Source organism: Brachyistius frenatus, unplaced genomic scaffold (genome assembly GCF_029030835.1).
Source record: "Brachyistius frenatus isolate BFR_SWC_R1_liver_20210118 unplaced genomic scaffold, ASM2903083v1 Contig_620, whole genome shotgun sequence".
In the NCBI taxonomy this organism is placed as follows: domain Eukaryota; kingdom Metazoa; phylum Chordata; class Actinopteri; family Embiotocidae; genus Brachyistius; species Brachyistius frenatus.
This window is the reverse complement of record NW_027211219.1, coordinates 7,317-30,000: the sequence shown is the minus strand read 5'-3', so window position 1 is coordinate 30,000 and position 22,684 is coordinate 7,317. Positions and strand designations below refer to the sequence as shown.

General features: G+C 43.9%; 1 protein-coding gene across 1 annotated transcript; it reads right to left on the bottom strand.

Annotated features, from left to right (window-relative positions):
* Positions 1-11,503: 11,503 nt before the first annotated feature.
* On the bottom strand, positions 11,504-17,223 carry hand2 (heart and neural crest derivatives expressed 2). The gene is made up of 2 exons (XM_069688527.1): positions 16,603-17,223; positions 11,504-11,655 (listed from the first exon to the last, which is right to left on the bottom strand). Exons 1-2 carry the CDS (start codon positions 17,221-17,223, stop codon positions 11,527-11,529), a joined length of 750 nt encoding a protein of 249 aa, XP_069544628.1. The 3' UTR covers positions 11,504-11,526.
* Positions 17,224-22,684: the final 5,461 nt, after the last annotated feature.

Sequence of the window (22,684 nt, the reverse complement as noted above, 5' to 3'; positions counted from 1 at the left end):
CTCCTCTTGTTCCTGTTTCTCCGTGAACAGAGTTTTATTGGACTTTATTGGACATTTTATTGATTGTTGTGATTACCCGGAGGGATGGATTCAGTAAAGACTAATGGGGTTTTGCTGTGAAAAACAGATCTTGATGTTTTGTAGGAACCAATCAGGACCTGCAGTCGACCCGGATGGTTCATGAAACTCTTCACATTTGGACTCTTTTCAGAACCGTACTTGTCTTTTAACTGCGTATCAGCGTTCTCTGTTGGTTTAGTTCAACTTGCCTTTTGAATTGATTCAACTCGTTTGACCCAAATGCTCAAAATAATTAAATACATCAAGTAGTAAAAACATTTCCTGTAATATTTTCCTCATTTTGAGTTCAGTAAACTGATCATTTTGTGGATTAAAGAAGCAACTCTTAAAAGTATAATTTCACTCTACTTATTATTTACACGTTAGAAACCGGTTTATATGTATTACAAATGTAATCACACAATGTAGGTAGGTAGGTAGTTACTTTATTAATCCCTGAGGGGAAATTTTTTCGCTACAGCAGCATACAGAAGCAATGAGATAATAATAGAAATAATAGAATAAAATAATAGAATAGAATAGCAATAAAATAGCAGTAAATAGCAGTAAAAATATAAAATGCACAGTATATACAGTACAGTATATATCTATATATCATACCATATACAAACAAACTAAGAAACACAGTCAACAGTGTTATTGTACTGTGATGGATTTTGCCAGAGGTGAGTTATTGTACAGTCTTATTGCGGTCGGCAGGAATGATCTCCTGTATCAGGAATGATCTCCTGTATCTGGAATGATCTCCTGTATCAGGAATGATCTCCTGTATCTGGAATGATCTCCTGTATCAGGAATGATCTCCTGTATCTGGAATGATCTCCTGTATCAGGAATGATCTCCTGTATCAGGAATGATCTCCTGTATCTGGAATGATCTCCTTTATCAGGAATGATCTCCTGGATCAGGAATGATCTCCTGTATCTGGAATGATCTCCTGTATCTGGAATGATCTCCTGTATCTGGAATGATCTCCTGTATCAGGAATGATCTCCTGTATCTGGAATGATCTCCTGTATCAGGAATGATCTCCTGTATCAGGAATGATCTCCTGTATCTGGAATGATCTCCTGTATCAGGAATGATCTCCTGTATCTGGAATGATCTCCTGTATCTGTCCTTGTGACAGCAGCTGGAGGAATCTTTTGGAGAACGTCCTCCTCTGTCCCTGCAGCAGGTGGTGGAGAGGGTGGTCAGGATCATCCAATATGGACAATAGTTTGTTCAGCGTCCTCCTCTCCACCACCTTTTCCAGACTGTCCAGTTTGTAGCCGATGATGATGTACTACGTATCATTAAGACAAAACCATAAAAGAAACGTGAAAAAAAAAAACTGAAGTTAGGGTTAACTGAAGCAACGAGTTTCTGCAAAGTTCATAAATTTTGAGTCCCGTGAGTTTAACGGTTATTAAGTGGAGGTGTACGTGTAATTAATAACATGACTGAAGACTAATAAATGTGAGTTAACATCAAAAAGTGAAGTTCTGTGAACTTAATCTCATGAAAGAAGTGAAGGAAACTTTAAATCTCAGTCACTGAAAATGTTTGACGGTAATCAAAGTGTTCATGTGGGATGGAATCAAAATATTTCAGTTCATCACTTTAGAAATTTTTAATTTATGGAGTTTACAGAGTTAATCTGCAGGATTATAGATGTAAATACAAGCTTTGCTATTCTTGGATGTTATGATGCCAAAATACATGTTGTTGATGTTCGAGAAGTTGATTTTCCTTTATGATGCACGAACAAGGTAAACAGGTGTTTCAGGTGTTTCCGTTGTTCCCGGTGTTTCCCGTGTTTCTAGTGTTTACCGGTGTTTCCGTTGTTTCCGTTGTTTCCGTTGTTTACTCTAGATCAGGGGTCTCAATTGCGGCCCGCGAGACGATATTTTGTGGCCCCCACCTTAACATGAAAGTTTAATGTTCGTGCGGCCCGCGAGTTTTCTATGAATGGCACTTTCCAGTGTTGTGTGCGGAGCTGAACGAACCGACCAATCACGGTGGGTATTTGGCTCTCGGGGGCGGGACATCGACCGGGCTGATGCAAGCAGAGCAACATTTCTCAATGAGTGAAAGTGACAGCAGCGTTGCCATGGAGAGTTTTCTTCCGGGCCTGGCTGGCTGCCTCGTTTCTATCAGGCAAACGTGGACATCCGTCCCAGCGCGCTGCGTTCACAACACTTCCAAAAAATAAGTTTTTTAAGTTGCTGCCCAGCGGGACATTATACGTATATATGTCTCTCTCTGACAAAATAAACCAAAGTGATGCGTACGCGGCGAGATAAAAGAAAGGAAATAATGTAGTCTAACGTGGTCTGCAGTCACATACCGACACCTGTCCGTCGGCAATAACAGTCCCCGATAACCCGGACCAATTATAGGGTCGCACCGTTATTTGGGGGTCATTATTTTGTTACTTGCATTGCCTCACACGATGAACACGACATATATTTCTAGATGATGTCATAAACACGGCTAAACACGACAGTGACACCAAGTGGAATTAAAATATATCCCACAGCCCCAAACATGTCTTTTTCAAAGCCTGCAGTGAAGAGAAAGGTCGGTGATGAGCACAGACAATCCCAGGGAAAGTGGAGATGCATTATTTCTTTGTTGAGCACAGGGGCACCCCGACGTGTCTTATTTGCACAGAGAAAGTTGCGGTGCACGAGGAATACAATTTGAAACGTCATTACACAACTAGACATGCTGAGGAGTATGTAAACTACCAGGGAGATGAGAGAGCCAACCGGGCTGCAAATCTTAAAACATGTCTACTGAGGCAACAAGATTTCTTCAAGAAAGCAACCAAAGAGAATAATGCAGCAGTCGAAGCTCGCTACGTGGTTAGTGAGATGATTGCTGAGGCGGGAAAGCCGTTCACAGAAGGTGAATTCGTCAAAAAGTGCATATTACAGGCTGCAAGTATCGTCTGTCCGGAAAAGAAAGGTCGGTTTAGCAACATCAGCCTTCCTGCCAACACCGTAGCAGAGCGCATTTCTGACCTGTCAAGTAACATTTATGATCAACTGTGTGAGAAAGCCAAATATTTCAGTGTATACTCAGTCGCTCTTGATGAGACCAAAGACATCAGAGACACCGCCCGGCTCGCAATGTATGTCCGTGGTATCGATGACAATTGTGAAGTGATAGAGGAGTTGCTCACAGTAATCCCAATGCATGGCCAGACCACCGCTCAGGAGATATTTCACCAGCTGTGTGATGCCATGGAGAATGCCGGTTTGCCATGGAAGAGGTTTGTTGGAATAACAAGCGATGGAGCGCCATCAATGACAGGGAGGACAAATGGACTGGTGGCACTTGTTCCAAACAAACTGGAAGAGGAGGGTGCAGAGGAGGCCATTGCTCTGCACCGCATTATCCATCAGCAGGCCCTTTGCAGCAAATGCCTGAAGTTTGACAATGTGATGTCTGTCGTTGTGAAATGCATCAACCAAATCAGATCCAGGGGCTTAAAGCACCGAAGGTTCTGTGCTCTACTTCACCGAGGTACGTTGGCTCAGCAGGGAAACGCCTTGAAGAGATTTTTTGAGTTGAGAGCAGAAGTGAAAGCCGTCATGGAGAAGGATGGGGTGGCTGTTCCTGTGCTAAGTGATCCCAAATGGCTCATTTGCTTTTCTTGTTGATATCACACATGAGCTTAATGTACTGAACAAGAATTTACAAGGCCAGGGGCAACTGGTCAGTGCTGCCTATGACAACGTGAGAGCATTCTCCACAAAACTTAGGCACTTGTGGATGCAGGCACACCATTCAGTGGTGAGAAGCATGTTGATGCCATTTTGAAGCTACAGGAGGAATTTGATTACAGATTTGCAGACTTCAAGACGCACAGAGCCACATTTCACATTTGTGCGGACCCCTTCTCCTTTGATGTGCAAGATGCCCTCCTGTGCTTCAAATGGAGCTCATTGACCTGCAGTGCAACTCTGACCTCAAAGCCAAGTTCAGGGAGGTGAGTGGAAAAGCAGACAAGCTTGGGCAATGTTTGAGAGAATTGACCCCCAGCTTCCCTGAGCTTTCCCGAGTGTTCAAGCGGACCATGTGCCTTTTCGGGAGCACATACTTGTGCGAAAAGCTCTTCTCCACCAAGAACTTCAATAAGTCCAAGTACAGGTCCAGACTTACTGATGATCATCTTCAAGCCATACTGAGGGTCTCAACTGCTTCCTCCCTCAAGACAAATGTGGCTCAGCTGTGCGAGAGGAAGCGCTGCCAGGTCTCTAGCAGCAAGGAGTAGGCAAGAGAAGCCATGTTCAGAAGAACAGTTCATGTTCTTCAATGTTCCATTCATGTTCAGGACAATTCATGTTCAGAAGAACCCATTGAGGTTAAAGAACTGTTAATAAAGACGTTTAAATCTGAATACAGCAGATATAGAAGACTGAAGAAACCACACATAGTTGCTGACTAGAGAAATCTAATTATTATTATTTTATTTATTACTGATTTATTTACTTATTTACTTATTAATTCTTAATTTGTTTATTTATTTTTTCATCTTATTTTGTGTTAAAAAAATAAAAATAAAGACATTTGAGAAGATTGGAATTTTTTTAACAAAGCTTTTCTTGTGGAATACCCGATGCGGCCCAGCCTCACCCAGACTCTGCCTCCAGCGGCCCCCAAGTCAATTAAGTTTGAGACCCCTGCTCTAGATGATGTTGTCTTGGCCTCCAGCAAAACTGTGAGGAACCTTGGAGTCATCTTTGATGAGGATTTGTCCTTTAGACACCATATAAAGCAAATCTCCAGAACTGCCTTCTTTCATCTATGTAATATTAATAAAATCAGGAAAATCCTTCCTCAGCGTGACGCAGAAAAACTCATTCATGCGTTTGTTACTTCTAGACTAGATTATTGTAATTCCTTGTTGTTAGGACGTCCAACTTACTCATTTAAAAACCTGCAGCTGATCCAAAATGCTGCAGCAAGAGTACTGATGGGATTTAACAAGAGAGATCATATTTCTCCAGTTTTATCTTCTCTTCACTGGCTTCCTGTTAAATCAAGAATATAATTTAAAATTCTCTTGATGACTTACAAAGCTCTACATGACCAGGCTCCATCATATCTTAGAGATCTTATAGAACCATATAATCCTAGCAGAGCACTTCTCTCTCAGTACGCTGGTCTACTTGTGGTTCCTAGAGTTTACAGAAGTAGAATGGGAGGCGGAGCTTCAGTGTTCAGGCTCCTCCCCTGTGGAACCAGCTCCCAGTTTGTGTTGGAGGGGCAGAAACCCTCTCTAGCTTTAAGATTAGACTCAAAACGTTCCTTCTTGATAAAGCCTATAGTTAGGGCTGGCTCAGGTAGACCTGAACCAACCCTTAGTTATGCTGTTATAGGCCGAGGCTGCTGGAGGACCTCCTTACATGCTGATCTTCTTTTCTTTCCTCCTACTCTTTAACTGACTCATACCTCACCATCTTCTTCTCTCCCATAGTTTCTTCTTATTATCTGTTGTCTCCATTCAGTTCCTTCACTCGTGTAGTTTCTGTTCTTTCTTTTCCAGATGTCCCGTCATGGAGCTGCATGTCTCTGCTCTGTGATTGTCGTCTCCACCAACAGTTCTTCTCTTCTATCTCTATGCTGTCCTTTTCTCTCTCTGCTCTCCTCTCACCCCAACTGGTCGAGGCAGATGCTCCGCCCACCTCTGATCCTGGTTCTGTTAACAGATGCTCCGCCCACCTCTGATCCTGGTTCTGTTAACAGATGCTCCGCCCACCTCTGATCCTGGTTCTGTTAACAGATGCCCCGCCCACCTCTGATCCTGGTTCTGTTAACAGATGTTCTCCACCTCTGATCCTGGTTCTGTCGGAGGTTTCTTCCTGTTAAAGAGAGTTTTTCTTCCCTCTGTTGGAGGTTTTTCTCCCTTAAAGAGGAGTTTTTGCCTCCTAGTTTATGTGGGAATTGTTGAATTGTTGAATTGTTGAATTGTTGAATTGTTGGTTTCTCTGTATAATATTGTAAAGTCTTGCTGTAAAGACTTTAATGTGTTAAGTGCCATGAAATAACCTACGTTGTGATTTGGCGCTATATAAATAAAGTTGAGTTGAATTGAATTGAATTAAATTCCCTGTGTTTCCGTTGTTTCCCATGTTTCCGTAGTTTCCGATGTTTCCGTTGTTCCCGGTGTTTCCGGTGTTTCCGTTGTTTCCGGTGTTTCCGTTGTTTCTGGTGTTTCCGTTGTTTCCGGTGTTTCCCGGTGTTTCCGTTGTTTCCGTTGTTTCCATTGTTTCCGGTGTTTCCGTTGTTTCCGTTGTTTCCATTGTTTCCGGTGTTTCCCGGTGTTTCCGTTGTTTCCGTTGTTTCCCGGTGTTTCCGTTGTTTCCGGTGTTTCCCGTGTTCCCGGTGTTTTCGGTGTTTCCCGGTGTTTCCGTTGTTTCCGTTGTTTCCATTGTTTCCGTTGTTTCCGTTGTTTCCGTTGTTTCCGGTGTTTCCGGTGTTTCCCGGTGTTTCCATTGTTTCCATTGTTTCCGGTGTTTCCGTTGTTTCCGTTGTTTCCGTTGTTTCCATTGTTTCCGGTGTTTCCGTTGTTTCCGGTGTTTCCCGGTGTTTTCGGTGTTTCCGGTGTTTCCCGGTGTTTCCCGTGTTCCCGGTGTTTTCGGTGTTTCCCGGTCGTGTCCGGCTGCTCCGCTGCAGACATGCTGCACTGCTGATTGAAAAAGGCTCCATATGGCAAGAAGCTATAAATTCTCCAAATCACTTCTTCTCTATTTCCTGGTTCTTTCCTTCTGTTTTCCTGCAGTCCATGAAAAGGAACAATGGACAGTCTGTCTCTGTTCGGCTGCTAATCAATCCAGTATCCCCTCATGGCAACGGCTGATTACAAGGAGAAAAAACATCTTGTCATAGTCTCTTTTGATGGAAAGCCCTATCTGTCTGTGAAGAGGATGGTCTCCTAGCAACACAGTGGCTATGGGGTGAACAGGAGGTCGGGGGTGGGGAAGGTGGGGGTTCTCCTCCTCCTCATCCTACTCGGCTTCTTCTTCGTCACTTTCCGTTGCAGCCTCGACTTGCTGCTTTTCACATCACAAACACCATCACATGTTCTTCTGAAGACTGATCCCAGTCTGACTGACACCGACCGACCGGCACCGACTGACCGACCGGACCGACTGACACCGAGCACCGACCGACCGGACCGACTGACACCGAGCACCGACCGACCGGCACCAACCGACCGACCGGACCGACTGACACCGAGCACCGACCGACCGGCACCAACCGACCGGACCGACCGACACCGAGCACCGACCGACCGGCACCGACCGACACCGAGCACTGACCGACACCGAGCACCGACTGACCGGACCGAGTACCGACCGACTGGACCGACCTCTCGGGGAAACCTCTGTGTGCTATGAGCTTTCTTTAGTGACAGCAGCATCTTTTCAGATGTATATTTCATTACTTGGCAGAAATGAGGCCCCCTGGTGGAGGAGAAACACAACAGCACATAACAGTGGGGTGGTGGAGAGGAAGGAGGAGGAGGAGGAGGAGGAAGGGTGGGAGGGAGGGAGGGGGGTGTATGAAGTAATGGCTGCCAGATGTTTTGGTACTATAGAAGGGAAAACTTCTATTGCAGCCGTAGTCATCGATCATGTTCACCAGTCTGCTGCAGTTAGAGACGGCAGGAAGACAGACAGGAGACAAGTGTGTGTGTGTGTGTGTGTGTGTGTGTGTGTGTGTGTGTCCGTGTCTGTGTGTGTGTGTGTGTGTCTGTGTGTGTGTGTGTATGTGTGTGTGTGTGTGTGTGTGTGTGTGTCCGTGTCTGTGTGTGTGTGTGTGTGTCTGTGTGTGTGTGTATGTGTCTGTGTGTGTGTGTGTGTGTGTGTGTGTGTGTGTGTGTGTGTCTGTGTGTGTGTGTGTGTGTGTGTGTGTGTGTGTGTGTGTGTGTGTGTGTGTGTGTGTGTGTGTGTCTGTCTGCGTGGTGTGTGTGTGTGTGTGTGTGTCTGTGTGTGTGTGTGTGTGTGTGTGTGTGTGTGTGTGTGTGTGTGTGTGTGTGTGTGTGTGTGTGTGTGTGTGTGTGTGTGTGTGTGTGTGTGTGTGTGTGTGTGTGTGTGTGTGTGTGTGTGTGTGTGTGTGGGGTCACCATGAGGTCATCCCTCTAATGACCTCCTTTCTCCTCCAGATTCAGTTCATCTGTGAAGATGATAAAAATCCTCTGGAGCTCTTTTTCTTTGTCTTTTTTTTTTTTGCGTCTCCATCATCAACATCATCATCATCAACATCATCATCATCATCAACAGGCCAGATAAGACCTCATCAACGGTGTGACTGACAGCTCCATCTGATATCCTGAACACCAGGAAGCTCGTGGTTTGTTTGGGATCATCAAACCTTCTTCTCCACCACGTGACTCCAGATGTTTAACTGCCTGTTATAACTCGGTGAGGAGAGTTGAGTTGAGTTGAGTTGAGTTGAGTTGAGTTGAGTTGAGTTGAGTTGAGTTGAGTTGAGTTGAGTTCCCTGAGAAATGATTCCAGAGCAAACTCAGCATGAATGAGCCTCCAGCCTGAGAAGGAGAAGACCCCTTGATGGTCTGCTCATCATCCGTGTGGCAGACAACTCAAACCTCGTTTGGACAAACTGCGAGTCTCCACATCACATTTAACATGTTTGAGGACGCAGCGGGTCGACCGGCGCACCGCGGCCCGCCCACAGGAGCATGATGGGACGGCTGCGGAGCCGCGGCGCAGCCCGTCGGCGGTCTCAGCAGGTGCAGCGGACCCGGTCCGGTCCGGTCCGGTCCGGTCCGGGTCACAGGAGAGCGACGTGAAGGAGTCCAGGTGGTTCTGCTGCTTCATTCGGACATCAGCAGGCGTCGTTGGATGGCTGTGTCACGTGACTTGATGTCAGCACGTGACCGTGTTGACTCATTATTGTGATATTTGGATGAAACGTGTTAAAGACGTTGTTGACTTTACAAATGAAAACTGTAAAATACTCAACACGTAAACCAATGTTTCTGTTGATTGTATTATATTCAGCAGTTTGAACTCTTCATGTTAATTAAAACGTGAGCTGGGACCCGTGGACCCGTGGACCGGTGGACCGGTGGTCCGTGGAGCCGTGGACCGGTGGAGCCGTGGTCCGGTGGACCGGTGGTCCGTGGACCGGTGTGTGATGGAGGAAAACGTTATGTGATATTAATAATGAGGTTTAATCCTTGAAACAGTTTTCCTGAGGTTGAAACGAGTCGTGGATTCGCCGTGTTTCTACGGCAGCCCTGAAGGAACAAACCAGCTGCGGGTCTGCGGCCTCTTTAGTTTTCATCTCACTGAATATTGTTTCTGTAAATTCCTCCGTTTTCTCGGTTGATATGACGAACATTCACCGACATTCAGACTCCTGCTGCTGATTTAAGATTTAAGAATATTTGGTGTCATAAATCACAGAAGTACACAACAACATGTTTCCTGTTCAGACCAGCGACAGAGCAGAAACCATCTTCAACCTGCTGAGAATAACATCATTATTATCTTATCTTATCTTATCTTATCTTATCTTATCTTATCTTATCTTATCTTATCTTATCTTATCTTATCTTATCTTATCTTATCTTATATTATATTATATTATAAACGGTCAACTCGAACATCTGAAGTGTTTGGGATTTAAAGAAAACATATTCTCTGGTGTCTTTTATTTTCTATGGTTGTAAAATGTTTTTATTCCTAAGATATTTAAATATGTTAAATTTAGGGACATTCTTGAATCATTTTATCCACCAAACAAGCAGATTTGTTGTTCTTTAAAGAATATAGTTTTTAGATGTATTAATAAATACTAAATACTTTATATCCTTCAGGAAAATAAAGCAGTTTGATAAAAGACACCTTCTGAGCTGAACAGACAAACCTCTGACTGATAACTTCACGTGAACTGTTTGGAGTTATTATGGGCTGGTTGTGTATAATTATCACTTCATGTGGTTTTGTAGTGACGGAGACTCAGGAGCTCTTGAAGCGGCTGAAGAACCATGTTGAGCATCATCAGTGTTCTCTGGTCGTTGGAAGATAAATGTTCCTCCTCTCGTTAGAAGCCATGTTTGACTTCTACTGTTTGAAACACAAACGTCTCACTGCGCTCCTTAAAGGGCCAAAATCTCTGACATGTAAACAACAACAGTTGTCATTGTTTACAAATAAATGTATAACTATGGAATTTGAATTATGAATTTAATTTAAACTACAATGCAACAAAAATTGTTACAAATATAAAAACAACTAGAAAACGTCCTTTAATAAGGATAAATATTAAAATATTCAGGAGGCAAATGAAAAAAGGCTAGATGTTATTTTATTATAAAAATGAAATAGAAATCATTGACTTCTCATTTATCTGTAAATCTGACGTCATTTTGATGAAAGCTTTGATCTAAAATTCTTTAAAAAATATATATTTTCAATGAATGTGAAATGTTCTTCATTTTTTATAGGTTATTATTTATAACACCGGGTTCACGGCGGATTGTGTTCACGTGTGAATTAAACCTCAGCAAGAGTCAGAAATCAGTCCAGTTTGCACCGGTTGCCATGGCAGCGGCTGGTGGTTTATTTAAATCATGACACTTTGTTTACATCCCACGTGAAGCACTATTTAGACTCCCACCACATTTTCACACCACAACCTGGACACTTCGTCATCGTCGTGACGTCACTACATTTACAACTCACAACTGCGGGGGAGAGAGAGAGAGAGAGAGAGAGAGAGAGAGCGAGGGACAGATGGAGGGGGGGTGAGCGGGGGGGGTTCTTCGCATACACCTGTAATCAAAGATACTCCGTGACGTCAGAGCGGTTGTTTGGATCCTCCGGACGGACACATTGCACATAAATATTATTCCGTTAAATAAAGCAGACACCCCGAGCGGCGGAGCGCGCGCGCGCGTGTGTGTGTGTGTGTGTGTGTGTGTGTGTGTGTGTGTGTGTGTGTGTGTGTGTGTGTGTGTGTGTGTGGAGAGAGAGGAAACGGTTCCGCCGGTCCTCCTGCTCGGTGTCCACACAGACACGGCCGGTGTGGAGCTGCTCTGTCCGGCGGCATCAGTCTGTCCACCGGGCAGCACCTCCGTCAGACCCGGTTCCGGTGACCCGGAGAGGACCCGGTCCATTTACTGAATTCTTTTTCACCACCCAGCTGCACACAAAGGTGAAGATTTAAAGTGGACATCAAACATTCTGGATGATGATTATGATCACTACCGGGCTCGGATTAAACGGGACTTCTGTAAACCAGCGCGGACAGACGGCGGTCCGGTGGGAAGGTGGAGGTGGAACCGGGTCGACTGAAGGAGTTCTGTTCTGTCACCGTGTGAAACAGCGTCCACGTGATCTCCGGAGGTCCGAGGAGGGACGGACCGGGCAGACCGGACCGGACCGGACCGGACCGGGCAGACCGGACCGGACCGGGCCGCTACTGCTTGAGTTCCAGAGCCCAGACGTGCTGCGGCCACCCGGTCCGGCCTTTACTCTTCTTGTCGGCCGCTGACGAGGAGGACGACGATGAAGACGACGATGAAGAAGAGGTCTTCGGGACCTCCACCTGCAGACAGATCATCTGTTAGAACGTTCAGAACATCTCCAATATATTCATGTTCATAACCATGAAACGACCTCCACACTTCTGTATGATTCATGTTTGTTTGTTTATCATTGTTGTGTATTTCTGAGTCTTCATGTTTACCGTGTGCGGTTTCCATCACAACGGCCTCTGAAAATATTAACAAATATAGAGAGCAATATTAATTTGCTCAGTTGGTTGTAAATAATAAGAATTAAACGTTTTTAGAATCAAATAGATTTTGAAGTTAAAGTGTTTTATATTGACCCAGTTTAAAGGATTATTATTCCTCCAACTGTCCGTCCGGGTTCTTTTCTAATACAATAATAACAATAATAATAACAATAATAATAATAATAACGCAGCGTGTTGTAAATTAATAAATACGATGTGCATTGAATTCGTTTTGGAGTGAATGTCAGCGAACACCGGCTCCGTCTAAATCCTGGAAGGACTCGAACCGGCCCGAAGACTCGAACCAGTCCGGACTCACATTTTACTCCTGAAATCCAACTGGTCATTGACTTCGTGCCTTCCGGTTCAGCTCGGTGAGCGCGAGGCTCGAAGCAGCACACGAGACGTCACGTCATAAAACACAAACCGCGTTTCTCCTCTCAGCTGCTTCATTTCAAAGCTACAACTGTTTGTGTTTTTCATGTGTGATTTTCTGTGGTTTCATATTTCATGAGCCTTCAGAACAGAGATGTTCTTATTGGGTCCAGTGAGAACAGAACCGAGCTGGATATAATGTGGAGCTCAGAGATTCACTCTGTCAACAAAAACAAAGAAAACCAACAAACAACAAGCACTCACAACTCTTCATATTCATATGAGCATTTTACAATTATAAAATACTAGTAATAATAATTATAATATAGAATCTATGATGGATCTGCACTACTTCAGATTATCACCTATATAAAGGCTTAAATTAAGGTTTAAAGTCTGTCAGTCTGCACATTCACATCACATCATCTGCACATTCACTTCACATCATCTTCACATTCACTTCACATCATCTTCACATCATCTTCACATTCACATCACATCACATCATCTTCACATTCACTTCACATCATCTTCACATTCACTTCACATCATCCTCACATTCACTTCACATCATCCTCACATTCACTTCACATCATCTTCACATTCAGTTCACATCATCTTCACATTCACATCACATCATCCTCACATTCAGTTCACATCATCTTCACATTCACTTCACATCATCTTCACATCATCTTCACATTCACATCACTTCATCTTCACATTCACTTCACATCATCTTCACATCATCTTCACATCATCTTCAAATTCACATTACATCATCTTCACATTCACTTCACATCATCTTCACATCATCTTCACATTCACTTCACATTCACTTCACATCATCCTCACATTCACTTCACATCATCCTCACATTCACTTCACATCATCCTCACATTCACTTCACATCATCTTCACATTCAGTTCACATCATCTTCACATTCAGTTCACATCATCTTCACATTCACTTCACATCATCCTCACATTCAGTTCACATCATGTTCACATTCACTTCACATCATCCTCACATTCACTTCACATCATCCTCACATTCACTTCACATCATCTTCACATTCAGTTCACATCATCCTCACATTCACTTCACATCATCTTCACATTCACTTCACATCATCTTCACATTCAGTTCACATCATCCTCACATTCACTTCACATCATCTTCACATTCAGTTCACATCATCTTCACATTCAGTTCACATCATCTTCACATTCACTTCACATCATCTTCACATTCAGTTCACATCATCTTCACATTCAGTTCACATCATCTTCACATTCACTTCACATCATCCTCACATTCACTTCACATCATCTTCACATTCACTTCACATCATCTTCACATTCACTTCACATCATCTGTGGTTCTGATAAAAAAAAAAAAATCATGCAAAGATGAAATGAGAGTCATGAATCTATGTATGATCTAATATTTATATTATATATTTATAATCTATTTATAATAAAATCACGGATTCAAAGTAAAACTGATGAAATCAGAAAAAAAAAAATCCAGGAGGTCAACTCTGATCAAATGAATCACACCAAACCACAAAAATCGATTTCTTAATTCTCTTGTGTAATATAAAAACTCTGAAGTCACCGGGAGTTTACCCCCCCCCCCTCCTCCTCCACCCTCTCCTCCCGCAGCATTATTTTCAGCTTAGAGCTCCATCCTCTTTAAGTAGACTCTAACTGGACTGCAGGGTTCAGGAGCTCATTCATTCACCAGCAGACCACCAGCATTAAGTGATTATGAGCTTTATTATTTCACTCACCTGAACAACAGGCTGGATGTTTGTGTTTGTTTGTTTGTTTGTTTGTTGGCTCCTATATGAATCATGTTCTGTCCAGTCTGAGCTCCCTGACGGAGGACATGAGTTATGAACCCGACTACATGCTCCAATTAGTGACTGCAGTTGGAGAAGTTGGAGATGTGAGGAAGGTTTCTGGCTTCAGTTAAACTTCGTCCTTCCTTCAGACAACAGGCAGGAAATCATAACTCTTCTGGCCCGCCTGCGTCCACACGTCGTTGCTCCACCACAGCGGGTCCAGTCGGACCTGGTGCTGATGGTTCTGTTGTTTGTGGTGAATCAGTAGCATCGTGCTGCTTCCTTGTGTTTTGCATGCAGGCATAAATCAAAGCCCAGAATGACCTTTGACCTGTGAACATGTAGCTCACATATAAATATAATAGCTGCGATCTGTCAGCGGCACCAAACATCGATGTGATCAGCCGCTGCAGCGGGTTGAAATCTGAATGAAGCTGTCGCCATCGGCGGGCCGCCGGCGGGCCGCCGCCGAGACCAGAACTACGACAGGATGGAACCATGAAACGGGCTAGAATAAGAGCGACTCGGGCCGGCTGGCTACCCGCTACCTGAGGACTCCTGCCCGCTGCCTGAGGACTCCTGCCCGCTACCTGAGGACTCCTGCCCGCTACCTGAGGACTCCTGCCCGCTGCCTGAGGACTCCTGCCCGCTGCCTGAGGGCTCCTGCCCGCTGCCTGAGGACTCCTGCCCGCTACCTGAGGGCTCCTGCCCGCTGCCTGAGGGCTCCTGCCCGCTGCCTGAGGGCTCCTGCCCGCTGCCTGAGGACTCCTGCCCGCTGCCTGAGGGCTCCTGCCCGCTGCCTGAGGGCTCCTGCCCGCTGCCTGAGGACTCCTGCCCGCTGCCTGAGGACTCCTGCCCGCTGCCTGAGGACTCCTGCCCGCTGCCTGAGGACTCCTGCCCGGCCTCATCATCTCCGCGCTCCGCCTGCAGCCTCTTTGTTTCACCGTATGTGAACAGGAAACGTGCTGCAGTAACTTCTGGGGAACACGTTACACTCTTCACTCTCTCCAGCTGCTTTGAAATTCCTCTGAGAGTCAATGAGGCTCCGAGATTTCCCTCCACACTCAGTCTGCTCACATTATTAGTATTGTTATTATTACTGTTATTATTATTATTATTACTGTTATTATTATTATTACTGTTATTATTATATCATCATTGTTATTATTATTATTATCATTATTATAATCATTACTATTATTATTATTATCATTATTGGTTTATTATGATTATGATTATGATCACATAGAAACCTGCAGCCATGTCCCGACAGGTTCCCGGTTCCTTCACTCACCCCGTGTTGTCTTTAATATCACAAAACTATTTCACATCTAACTTCCGTCAATAACTAAGAGGCTGCAGCCAATCACACAACTTCAGAAATTACAGCATTCAAACTGCTGCTTCAATTTAAATTAAATTATGTATTCAATTTAAAACTCCGCGCGCTGATCCGAGTTTTAAATACGGTAATTATAGAATTATTCTTGTGTTTTATTCAAAGCAGCCTTTTACTCTATTAGGCTTTTAATGTGTTTATTAGTTTTTGGTCATTTTACGGGTCACATGTTGTAGAAAAAAAAAGTAAAACTCAGAATTAGAATGAGAATAAAATAAAGTAGAGGCTCGTGGATTTTAAGACCTGAACACGTTTTGTTTTAGTTGTTTTTAAATTGCAGACTTTGCGTTGTGCTTTTCCTCGAGCTCATTTCACATCACGAGACTTCTGGTTCTGGTTTTTATTAGTTTTAGTGGATTTGGAGTCCGTTTGATTTCATTGTGTAAAACAGAAAGTTCATCGGTTCCGTGTTTCAGACTTCATCACACAAACTGAAGGTCCACAACCAGCTCAGTTAAAGTCCTCACAACTCATTTAAGACAGGACTCGCCCCAGAAAAATAAGATGTATCAGCTAGAATAATAATAACAATAATAATGATAATAATGATAATAATCATAATAATCATGATAATAATAATAATAATGATAATAATGATAATAATAATAATAATAATAATAATAATAATAATAATGATAATAATGATAATAATAATGATAATAATAATAATAATCATGATAATAATAATAATGATAATAATAATGATAATAATAATGACAATAATAATGATAATAATAACGATAATAATAATAATAATAATGATAATAATAATAATGATAATAATAATAATAATGATAATAATAAAAATAATCATGATAATAATAATAATGATAATAATGATAATAATAATAATAATAATAATAATAATAATAATAATAATAATGATAATAATGAAAATAATCATGATAATAATAATGATAATAATGATAATAATAATAATAATAATAATAGAAACGGGCTGGCGGCGGTACTTTCAGATGAGTTTATAGTTGGACCGAACCAACTGTTTCCCAGGTCAGGTGAAGCTGCCTCTGACCCACCGGACCTCAGACCCGACCGGGTCAGAACCGGTGTCCAGCCAACTCTCCTCCTATTAAGCAAACACCGGGACCGGACCGTTAGCTGCCTTACCGCCTCTCTCTTCCGCCGCTCCTCGCGAGCCTCCGTCTTCTTGAGCTCGGCCTTGAAGGCCTGCGTGTCCCCGTGCTGTCCGTCCTTGTCCAGGATGTCCATCAGGTAGGAGATGTAGCTGGTCGCCAGCCGCAGCGTCTTGATCTTGGACAGCTTGGTGTCGGCCGGTACGTTGGGGATACACTCCCGGAGCTCCGCGAAGGCCGAGTTGATGCTCTGGGTCCGCCGCCGCTCCTTCCGGTTGGCCGTCGGTCTCCGCTTCACGGGCCGAGGGTGCGCGTGGTGGTGGTGCATCCCGACCGCGGTTCCGTTCACCGAGATGGCGCCGGGCCCCGGGACCAGGGCTCCGGGTCCGTAGTGGTGGTGGTGGTGGTGGTGGGGGTCCAGGCCTCCGGTGGACCCGCCGCCGCTGTTGCCATGGTACTCTGGGCTGTACCCGGGCGCGAGGCTGTACTCGGTGGGAGACACATCCGCGTGGCTGATCAGCCAGCTCGTGAAGTACGGAGGAGCCCCGGTGTCCTCGTGACACCGCCCGGCCGCCGCCGCCGCATGCAAGGAGTAGTGGTGGGTGTCGTGGTGGTGCATGACCGGGTGGTGAGGGAAGCCCGAGACCAGACTCATCGTGACACACACACACACACACACACACACACACACACACACACACACACACACACACACACACACACACACACACACACACACACACACACACACACACTCCCTCCGCTCCCGGTCGGATGCTGCAGCGGTGAACTCTCCTTCGCTGTTTAACGGATGTTCAGAGCTGAAGTTTGCATCCTGAAAAGTGTCCCGGAGAGAACCGGGGCCGCCGCCCGTACGGGTCGGTAGCTGTTCCGTGTGAGCCCAACGGAGAGCTGCACCGGGACCGGGCCGAGACGTGCCGTTCGTGGTCCTGAAGGCCGCTCAGTTGTGTCCAGACAACTCCTCCTCCACCCACATCTTCTTCTCAGCCGTTATTCCTCCTCTTCTTCTGGTGAAACTCACCGGGAGGGTTCCTCCGTGTCTCCGTACGTCATCTCGTCCTCCGGGACTCAGCGGCCAACCGTCATCCTCGGAGCCGTTTGGCAAGGCAGGACCGGTGTGAGCAGGGACTGGGTCAGGACTGAGCTGCTGGAGACACACAGGGAGAGAGTTGGATTTACTACGTCATCTTTACTACCGGGGAGGAGAAACTGACGTCACAGCCTCCATCAGCCAATCACGGCCTCCGCCCCCGCCCCCACCCCCACCCCGGCCCGGTCTGCAGGCTCTGTTTATTCCTCTTTAATGTCAACGGGCCGCTCAGGAGACCTGCTGTCGTTCACGAACAGGCAACAATGAGCAGGTCAAGAATGAAGTGAGATGATCCTGTTGAGTTCACAGACAGGAGGATGTTCCACACTGACGTCAGTCCACACATTTCAATATTCACTTTTATTTTGAAATGTTTTGACCGAATTTAGTTTCTGCTCTCTGAAAAGCTGCGCTGCACTTCTTATATTAAATTATATTCTATTGTATTTTAAAAACGTGGAGAGGCCAGAACACACAGCTGGTGTTTGGGAATAAATCACGAGTTTATAAACTGCTATTTACGTTGATGTTTACCATATTCATTGGAAGCAGATTATAGTTGACTGAAAGCACGCGGATGATTTCAAATGTGAAACGTTCAGTGTGATGTTGATCCGGACGGTTTGATGACGGAACCAATGGACCGGACACAAGCCTGCACTCGGTTCTCTGGACTTAAATCAATGTATGTATTTCAGTACAATAATAAAGAAATAATACATTTCAAACGGTATTTGACAATAATCAATCAGAAACATCAAATGTTACAGGCGATATTCAATTATCCTATTTTAAGAAAATCTGTGACGTTTTTTATATTTACGTAGTAGTGAATTGTTCATAGCATATATATATATATATATATATATATATAAATAAATATAAAAATAGAATATATATATATTCTATTTTTATATTTATTGTATTTCACACATTATGACGGTATGACACAACAAAAGTTTTCATTTCACGTTTATAAATTATATAAAAATAGAATATATATATATTCTATTTTTATATTTATTTATTTATATATATATATTTTCTATTTTTCTATTTATTTATGTTATGTATTTTTTTTTAAACCTATGAGGCTCCCATTTTACCTGAATTCACCCAATATATACATATGTATATATTGCTTTAAAAAATACACACATATATATATATATATAAAATGTAATTACATACCTAATTCTTCTGCAGTGAAAAAGATCCGTTTCCCAAACAAATTGCTGTGAAGCCGCAAATGTGATGAAAGAAAAAGTCTGACAGCACAAAGTTAAACTATTGATGTGTCATGTGATTTCATCTTTAACACGTTTAAATATCGAGTCTAATGAACCTCTGTTACGTAGTATTTCGAGGGGTTGGTCCATCCGTGTCATCCCGGCTTATCTTCAGGTTGATCAGAACTCGGTGTCAACGGGCGGCCGGTGCACCGTGAGGGCCCGGCTCCGAGCGGACACCGTGACCGACCTCCTGACCGCCTCACGCGGCTTCCGCACGACGCAGAGTCCGCTGGCTCTCCGGAGCAGCGAACCACGTGTTGGTTTTGTTTTGTCCCGGGCTACCGTATGAAAGAACCGTCCTTTATTATTATGTTCATGCTCATCAGCTGACTCAACATAATTTAGACTAAGAGCTCTTCATAAGATCACACATATTTACCCAAATATTAAAGGACATGAAATAAAACGTTTGCAGTTGATACTTCCAAGAAATGAAATGATAACTGTTGTTGTTTCATACCGTCATAATGTGTGAAATACAATAAATGAAGCCTCTTTAAGAGTTACAAATATATATTGTATATAAACTAAATATTAGATTTTTGACTGAATTGAATTAGAATGAGAAATGTGGTGAGTCGCTGGGGGACTCCTGCTGGTGGTCTCAGTGACCCTCAGGACCTTTCAGGGATCTTTAAAGATCTTTTCCAAAACCCCTGACAGCTCCTTCAAGGTCTTCCAGTAAGAGAAGGACATCAGGCTGGAGGGCGTCCCGTCTCCTTCAGGCTCGGAGCACGTCAACAACAACATGAGGCCGTGTTGGCCGTGCAGCAGCAGATCCAGCCGGAGGACCCAGACGGAGGCAGCCATCACTCCCCTGCTGCTTCAACCACTCACCTGCTCAGTCTGGAGGACCAATGACCAACACATCCAGCTCAGAGACACCTCTGTTTGTGTCCTTCGAGCTATGTCTCTGTCTCCAGACACAAACAACCTGCTGAGAGATGCTGAAGTTGTTTAAAAAGGAGGCGTAGAGGAGTCGAGCTGCTTCAGACATTTCTGGAGGGAATTATATAATGCAGGATTCAAGATATTTACGTATTAATTTTTGATTAACTTCAGTGAAAACCTTGTTTTTGAAGCAGCAGTTTGACTTCAGGCTGAAACGGTTCATTTCCCCTGAAGGTGGTGTGTCTCCGGGACCTCCTGTCGCGTCTCCGCTGGGGACACTCAGGACACCAGAGTCCACAATGTAAGGCAGGAAATAAACAACAGAAATTGGATTAATATGACACCAAAAATCCAAATTGGAAGAATTATTATTATTATTATTATTAATAAGTTGTTTTCTTGTGTGCAGTTTGTGGCTGAATTATCAGTTTGACTCGTGTTCGTAGCAAAAAACTAAAAGTGCACATTTACACCAAGAAAGCTGTAGACTGGAGGTGAGGGGGGGGGGGGGGGGGGGGGTAGGATTTATGTTTGTTTAAGTGTTGAATGGGGGGGCTGCGTTGTGTATGTGCGTGTGTGTGTGTGTGCGTGCGTGTGTGTGTGTGTGTGTGTGTGTGTGTGTGTGTGTGTGTGTGTGTGTGTGTGTGCGTGCGTGCGTGCGTGTGTGTGTGTGTGTGTGTGTGTGTGTGTGTGTGTGTGTGTGTGTGTGTGTGTGTGTGTGTGTGTGTGTGTGCGTGTGTGTGTGTGTGCGTGTGTGTGTGTGTGTGTCGGTCTGCTCTGTGTAATCCATCTATGGGAGCTGTTGCAGTAATTTAGATCAGTTTGTGTCTCCTGATAATGATACATAATTAGACTGTAGGTCAGTCGGTCAGACTCCTGATCACACACACACACACACACACACACACACACACACACACACACACACACACACACACACACACACACACACACACACACACACACACACACACACACACACACACACACACACACACACACACACACACACACACACACACATATATCCCCCATGTGCCCTCTCCTCTGATCTCGGCCATTCCTCCTCTGTATAAATAAACCTGACAGAGTAGTAGAGCAGAGAGAGAGAAAGTAAATCTGTGTGTGTGTGTGTGTGTGTGTGAGTGTGTATGAGTGTGTGTGTGTGTGTGTGTGTGTGTGTGTGTGTGTGTGTGTGTGTGTGTGTGTGTGTGTGTGTGTGTGTGTGTGTGTGTGTGTGTGTGTGTGTGTGTGTGTGATGACGTGCAGGTACATTCCAGAGCAGCGGAAGTTTCTTTTCAGAGTGAAGTACTGTTGTTGCTGCCTGGACTCAATTACAACTCTGCAGTCAAAGAGCTGATCACAGCTGAACCAACACAACACAACACACAACAACACAACAACAATAACACAACACGCAACAACACACAACACAACACGCAACAACACAACAACAACACAACACACAAAAAAAACACAAAACAACACACAATACACAACAACACACAAAAACACAACACAACAAAAAAACCCACAAAACAACACACAATACAACAAAAAAACACAAAACAACACACAACAACACACAAAAACACAACACAACAAAAAAAACACAAAACAACAACACAGCACACAACAAAAAACACACACACATCACACAACAACACACAACAACACAACACACATTTACTTATTTTTACCAAACGTCAACCATCAGTGATGTCATCATCCATCAGTGATGTCATCGTTGGTTTGTGAACGTTATGAATCCTCCAGTTCAGATTCTGTCCGTCACCATCTTGCTAGTTCGGAGCGGTTTGGAGCAGGAAGTGACCATATTTGGACGAGCTGGGGGAGGAGCCAGCGGTGGATCTGACCGATCTGATCGGAAACCTGACGATACTACGTCCCGCCCACCGATAGCTGTAACCTGACTGCACCACCGGCCTGTCAATCAAACAGACACGCCCCCAAAACCAGGTCTTCTTGAATCTTCTTTTCTAATGAATGAGGGATTATTTTCAGATGGACCTCCAGAAAACTAAGAAGAAGGAGTGACTTTAGCTAACAACACCGAGATAACTGATGGACACATTTTATTCACTTTGGATTTGATGAGAGAAGTTGAATGGGAGTCTATGGAGCCGGAGGCTTTTTGGAGCCGACCTCTAGTGGCACTCGCTGGTATTGCAGCTGAAGACACTTCTGGATCAGAACCATTTTACAGACCTGAAGCTACAAACTCTTTTAGAAACAGACTGAGTTTTTAGTCAAATTGTTAATCTGATTTTATGCTGTATTAAATTTAAAACCCTGTCATAAGTGAAGAATCTTCTCAGGTGATCTCTAACATTTGACCCCACGACACATTATATATCATTTCTTATTACGTGTATAGATTATGAAATTATTTGTATTAATAGTTGTAAATTGTTTTTGTTGTTTTTTACTCACAAATGATTTGATACTTTTCCACATCATTCATGTTTCATTAGAAAACCTGAAACAGCAGCCGTCCGTTGGATCTGCTTGTTAACACGTCTGTTCTGTTATGACGTTAGATTTAAAGTTCAACTTTCAACTGAATCCAGATCAGCTGATCCTGCTTGTTTGTTTCTGTCCTCCTCTCTTAGCTTTCATCTGTATGCAGTAATCTGCTCTTATGATCTTATGAAGACGTTTCTGGGTGATTTTCACATCTTTTTAACGTGTCAGGAGATTTGTAAGTGAAGTAAAATGGGTCAGAAACATTCAACAACTTGATGAGTCTGTTTAGAAACGATGCTGAAACAGGACGGAGGTGATGATGTCGTGGTTCTGTT

What these genes read in the sequence shown, in the direction of transcription:
- hand2 (XM_069688527.1), bottom strand. Translation starts at nt 17,223, where the DNA reads ATGAGTCTGGTCTCGGGCTTCCCTCACCACCCGGTCATGCACCACCAC. An exon ending in AGCGGCGGAAGAGAGAGGCG is followed by an intron (nt 11,656 to 16,602) that starts GTAAGGCAGCTA and finishes ATCTGTCTGCAG; the next exon opens with GTGGAGGTCCCGAAGACCTC.